We start from the raw sequence: 5,572 nt of genomic DNA on the forward strand, positions 1-5,572 counted from the left end.
CTAAACATGTACTTTTAGAATACAAGATAAGCAAACCCTTTAAAGACCCAAATTTTTTTTAATTTATAAACTAAACATGTACTATTTGAAGACCCAAAATAACTAAGCCGTATGAATAATTTCTCACGCTAGTGCTGGTTATTAAGAGCAAGAACATACTAAATCCACGATATGTTTCCCTTGTCTCGAAACAAAGCAAGCAAGATAGATGCAAATCGTGACATGTGGAATAGTTTCTCTTATCTATGTTTATATTATATTATATTATATTTATGTAGCTTAAGAAAATCCCTCTAATAATGAAGCCATAATAAGGTATGCAAGCAAATGCAATGAACACAAAACTATAAGCATTATATTCAATTCCCAATCATATTGTCCCCTGACGAGAATGTGATTATCCAAACAAGTAGAAAGCAAATACGGAAAAACGGTTTCACATGAGTCTCCCCGTGTATCCATAATAGTGCGTTGATATAAATGACAGGTTATTTATGTATTTTTCTTGTTTTCTTAATCAATATAATGATTTTAGATTTGAATTCACAGAACAGGGAAATAAAAAGTTATTGCTGCTGAAGATATCCTATCTTATTCATAATTTTTTGTTTGATCGAATTGGATTAATCTAATAATAATAATAATAATAATTGAATACTAGCAAATAATTTTATCAGGATCTTTAATGCTCCACCTTGTGTGTTGAATTTTTTACTTTAAAAAAAAAAGTTTTATCAGGATAAAAAAATATAATAAAAATTTCCTTTTTCTATATATCTATTCTTCCACATCAAGGTAACTAATTCTAGTTACGTACTAATACATAGATGAAACGTGGTTAAATTAATTTTGGATCCTACACTCGTCATTTCTTAAATTTTATATCTCATCTAATAATAAAAATTAAATAATTAAATCAATTCAATTATAATAAGAATAAGTGAGGATCGGAAACACAGAAAATCTAAAGGTCTTGGAAGACAAAAATTGTGTTGGATCGATGTTTATGATACAGTGTATGTTCAATGGGTGCATTGCATTGCATAGCACGTAGATTTTCTGATCCTCAATCTTTAAGAGAACCTACACCTTATGTTAGTTGTATCCTCTAATAATAGCTTATGATAGATAACTAACACTAGGTTAAATATCATAATATAAGTTGGTGCAAAGAACCTAGCTTTGGTATTTGCATTGTCTCTTGTGCGCGCGCTGACTTGTCGTAAGTGATAAGCATTCCTTTTCTTCTGGAGAATTCAACTTTTGTTAATTATAAGTAAGTAGATAATGGAGTTCATTTTAAAGGAATATGAAGAGTACTGACTGGACTGGAGTAGTTAGGTACGTTGTTTGCAAATGCTGGGGAGTAGTTAGCTAGTCTTGGTTCTGCTATTTCGTCATACATGGAAAACAAAATCACCTAACCAACCACACCACGCAATATTCAGAAGCATTGATGAATCCAATTCCTTTGCAGTTGTTGCATGATGCAAGCCCAAATGCAATGCTGCTTCTATATATTATTTTATTACCACCTCAGTCTCTGGTGCTAACTAGTAAATCTACTTTAATTTTCCATTACAAAAGCAAGGGCTACTATTTCTAGCTACTGCATGCCCCTCTCCTATCTGTTCTCATCTGATCAAATTAAAGTTTTTCAGAAGCCACTCTCTGCCAATATATGAGGTCACTTGGATTATATATGTATCTGATGCACCAACCATCTCACACCCATGCCATGCCTACCCTCTATAATTTCTCTACAATCCCATCATTAATTTAACAGTAACTTCTACAACCTGCTATCAGTCCATTATTTGAATACAAATGCCATACGCATTCATTATTGGGAGTTGCGACTCACTCAGGGACCCAAAAACTGACATAATAAGTATTTATACACAAACAGCAGTGTTGTTCTCCTCCATGATTTTATATTTAATATAACTCAAATCAATGGAATTTAGGTTGCTTTGAATATTTTGAATTTGATAGCTATGTAATCCAAAGATCTCCATGACGGAGTAGCAACATCAAGCATGGCACAAAGTGAGAATCTGACATGAGAGATAAAATTAGATTCTTTTTATCATGGCCCATCAATGTGTACATTGACCAACAGAAAGAAAGACCCTAATATCACACTAAACCTTAATCTCATTCTTTCTTTACAAAACCACCATCTTTGGTTTCTAAGTAGCTGCTACTTTTTCTTTTTCTTTCTTACCATTAATTACAATCTTGTAGGGTTCTCTTTTCCTGGCAGATCTCAATTTTCAAAATTTAAAGAGCGTGTTTGTCTTCAAAGGAGTTCCTCATCCAAGGCACCGACCTTTCTTCAACACAATCAGCGTTTGAAGAATCTGAAAAACAAAGCCAGTAAAAAACCATAATTAGCTTAAGTAAACCAATCATTAATTAATTAAGGAAATTAAAGTCCAATTAAGTACCTCGGGAGTTAAAGGACCTCTTGCAATGAAGGATGGCGCCTTGGATCCCATCATGCTGCAGCAGTAGAGTATCATCACTCCTGCTGGCCAGAGAACCGACTCCGACCAACGCCGCCGGCGATGACCTGCTCTTCCCCAGATGCCTAGAAACACCTCTCATCCCCGCCGGAAAACTACTGTGTCTTGCATTTCCTGAAGAAACAGAGGCCACCGTAGGCGACGCCGTGGTGTCACCATAGTTCCTGGAAACTCTGACATAGAAAGGCCTTATGAGCTTCAAGTATTTCTGCAATGATTCCTTTGAAAATCTGTGTGTTTTGGGTTGCTCGGTTCCAAGTTTGGCTCCAGAGCTTCTTGTGCTGTTGACTCTGCTGAGTGTTGGAGTAGAAGAACAGCTATGGAAGTCTTGTACATGGAGCTTGAGCGCGAAAACCTTACTAGTACTGTGGAGCCTTCCGCTAGAGTGTGGTGGATTGTCCTCTGTTTTTTGCATTGTGTTGGTGCGTTTCCTGAAGGTGAAGATTCTGAAGCTGGGAGCGGATTTAAGGAGAGCAATGGGGGATTGGGGCTTTGAAATAGGCTCGATTGGGAGCACCTTTCGCTTGGAGATGGAGGGAACATCATCAGTGTCGTGTTTGGTCTGTTTTGGTGTTTGCATGTCATGGAGGGTGAGCTCCAAGTCGAAGAAGGAGTCTTCTTCGTCGTCGTCGGATTCAATGTCGGTTTCAACCACAAGATGAGGTTGTGCTGTTGTTGTGGTCATTGGACTGGGGTTGTTCCTCCAGAACTTGAGGAAGTTCAGAGAGTCCATGGAAGAACAGAGAGAGAGAGAGAGAGAGTACTCAACTGTTTCGAGCTTAGGGTGGGTTTTATAGGGAGGGATGTTGGGTGATGGTTGAATCAGAGAGACTAGAGAGCATTGAATGTGCTGCCTGCTTGGGGAATCAGAGAGACCAGTCTCCCTTTTGCTTTTTAGACACTCATCACACGCTGCTTCTTTTTCTTTTTATTATTTTTAACTCTTCCCTTAATGCCTCACTCGCTTTTTTTTCCTTATATTTTTATACTATTTAGTCATTAAATCATGTTTATTCAAGTGCTTTATTAGTAATATAAGAAAAATAACTATAAATTTCAGGTAACTACATTTAACTGTCCTTTCAATAGTAGTTGGTAACACATGTAAAAAGAGTGAGAAAGGAGAAAAATAAAAAAGTAGTGCGAGTCTTGCACTACATTTGTAGAAGATGATGCAAGGATGCTGACGGGAAACTTCCAAAAAGGGTAGAGAGGTGGTAGTAAGTAGTATTGTAGTAACAAAAGGAAAAGATAAAAGAAAAAAAAGAAAAAAAAAAAAAAAAGAGAAAAGACGGGTTAATGAAAAGAGAAGAATCATAAAAAAGAGCGCAAAGGTCTCCCTGCTGCTTTTTAACCTTTCCTTTTCTTCTTTCTTTACAGAGAGACCTATTGGCTATTTAGAAATTAAAAAAGAAGCTGAAATATGAGTCAGAAAATTAGACCAATTTTATAAAAAAATGTGACTTTTATTTCTACGTTTACAAAATCTTAAAAACAAACATGGAAAATAAAAACACAAATGGAACGGTCCTTAAACTTCTTTCTTTACAAGGAAAAAAGGCAAAGGGTAAAAAAGGTTCAAAGCTGGGGTCACGCATGTCCTGTTGCTTTTAGGACCCCAATCTTAATAGTCTTACACCCCACCCTCCTAACTCCTAAGTTTTGAAGAGGTCCAAGTCTTTGTTTTGTGGTTTGAATGAGCACGATGGTCCAAAGTCTTTTTGCTACAAAAGGTTTGACTTGTTATCTTGGTTTGGATAGTCTTGCACTCTTCCTTATCACTTTTATTTTATGCATTACAAAACTGCTTCCATAAAGTGTGACTCTGTGTGAGTATAAAATTTGAGGGAAAATGTGAGTCCATGAATAAGAATTTTCAGTCTATTCTTGTTGGAATCCAATCCAAGGTATTCTTTTTCACTGTTGAATCAAATGTTTACAATAAGATAAGAAGTTATAGCTATTAGTGAAAATGTAATTTCTATTACTCGCATCATGATTTAATGTAGACCTTACTAAAATAGGGTATTAATTAATGCATGACCAGAAAATCTAAGTAATTAGCCAGTATCATTCGAATTCTGGCATAATTAAACAATGTGAATACTTTGACTAAATTGGTTTAGTTTCGCGTCCAAATCAATGATTCTGCTCATTGAAGTCAGTCAATTCAACAATATTGTGCGTAAGAAAGTAAAACTCCCTTGCTGATTTTACTGAATGCAACACAATTTGATGTCCCTGATTAAGTTAACCACACCTCCTATTTCTAGCACATTTCTTAAACAATTTGCACATCCCAGCTAATGAAAGCAACATTCCGAGGCCTACTATAAACCCTTTTATGCCATGCAATATTACCATAGCTTGCATAACTTCTTACGATTGTAGTCTACTATACTAATAGTCCAGTATTCGAGTAGTTTTCAGGAATTACATAGGTTTAGACCCGTATCTAGTTGTGGAAGGTGTTATTAGCTGTGAATAACAGTTCAATAGAATAATCAGAATCAGCAGATACAAATAAAAAAAGAAAACAAAAAAGAAAAAAATGAAGACCTCTAAAAATTCTCTCATAATTATTATTAGAGAAATATAGGAAATAATTTGTAGTTTGCTAACATTAGTCAATTCTAAAATTTAAGTTTATAATTCAGAATTTAAAGTTAAGAGTTTATTATTTAAAATTTAGATTTAAAATAAATACAATTATTTTAAAAAAATTAACTGATATTGACTAAAAAAATTTAATTACTTAATTTTATTATTAATATAAAAAGTAATGAGATGTTTTCTTTATTTAATCTAAGAAAGTAAAAGGAGAAAAAAGGAATAATCATATGCAAAGAATCAAGAAGTAATATTTTGATCAAAGTTCTGAAAATCGAATCAATGATTGAACTACTATTTTAAAAACTGATTCACTAGTTCAATTTTTTAATCGGTTCAATCATAATTTAACTGGAATAATTGAATTATAAAAAAATATATAAAATAATAAATAAATACACAAAAATTATAAATACTAATAATTAAATTATATT

At 34.0% G+C, this 5,572-nt stretch overlaps 1 protein-coding gene across 1 annotated transcript; it reads right to left on the reverse strand.

Annotated features, from left to right (window-relative positions):
• Nucleotides 2,059–3,452, reverse strand: LOC107619653 (probable membrane-associated kinase regulator 5). Its single transcript, XM_016321944.2, has 2 exons — nucleotides 2,451–3,452; nucleotides 2,059–2,363 (listed from the first exon to the last, which is right to left on the reverse strand). Exons 1-2 carry the CDS (start codon nucleotides 3,259–3,261, stop codon nucleotides 2,284–2,286), a joined length of 891 nt encoding a protein of 296 aa, XP_016177430.1. The 5' UTR covers nucleotides 3,262–3,452; the 3' UTR covers nucleotides 2,059–2,283.

Source organism: Arachis ipaensis, chromosome B09 (assembly GCF_000816755.2).
Source record: "Arachis ipaensis cultivar K30076 chromosome B09, Araip1.1, whole genome shotgun sequence".
Taxonomy (NCBI): Eukaryota; Viridiplantae; Streptophyta; class Magnoliopsida; order Fabales; family Fabaceae; genus Arachis; species Arachis ipaensis.

Coding starts and splice junctions, on each gene's coding strand:
- LOC107619653 (XM_016321944.2), bottom strand. CDS start 3,261: ATGGACTCTCTGAACTTCCTCAAGTTCTGGAGGAACAACCCCAGTCCA. Junction 2,364..2,450: donor GAGGTCCTTTAACTCCCGAG/GTACTTAATTGG, acceptor TTTGTTTTTCAG/ATTCTTCAAACGCTGATTGT.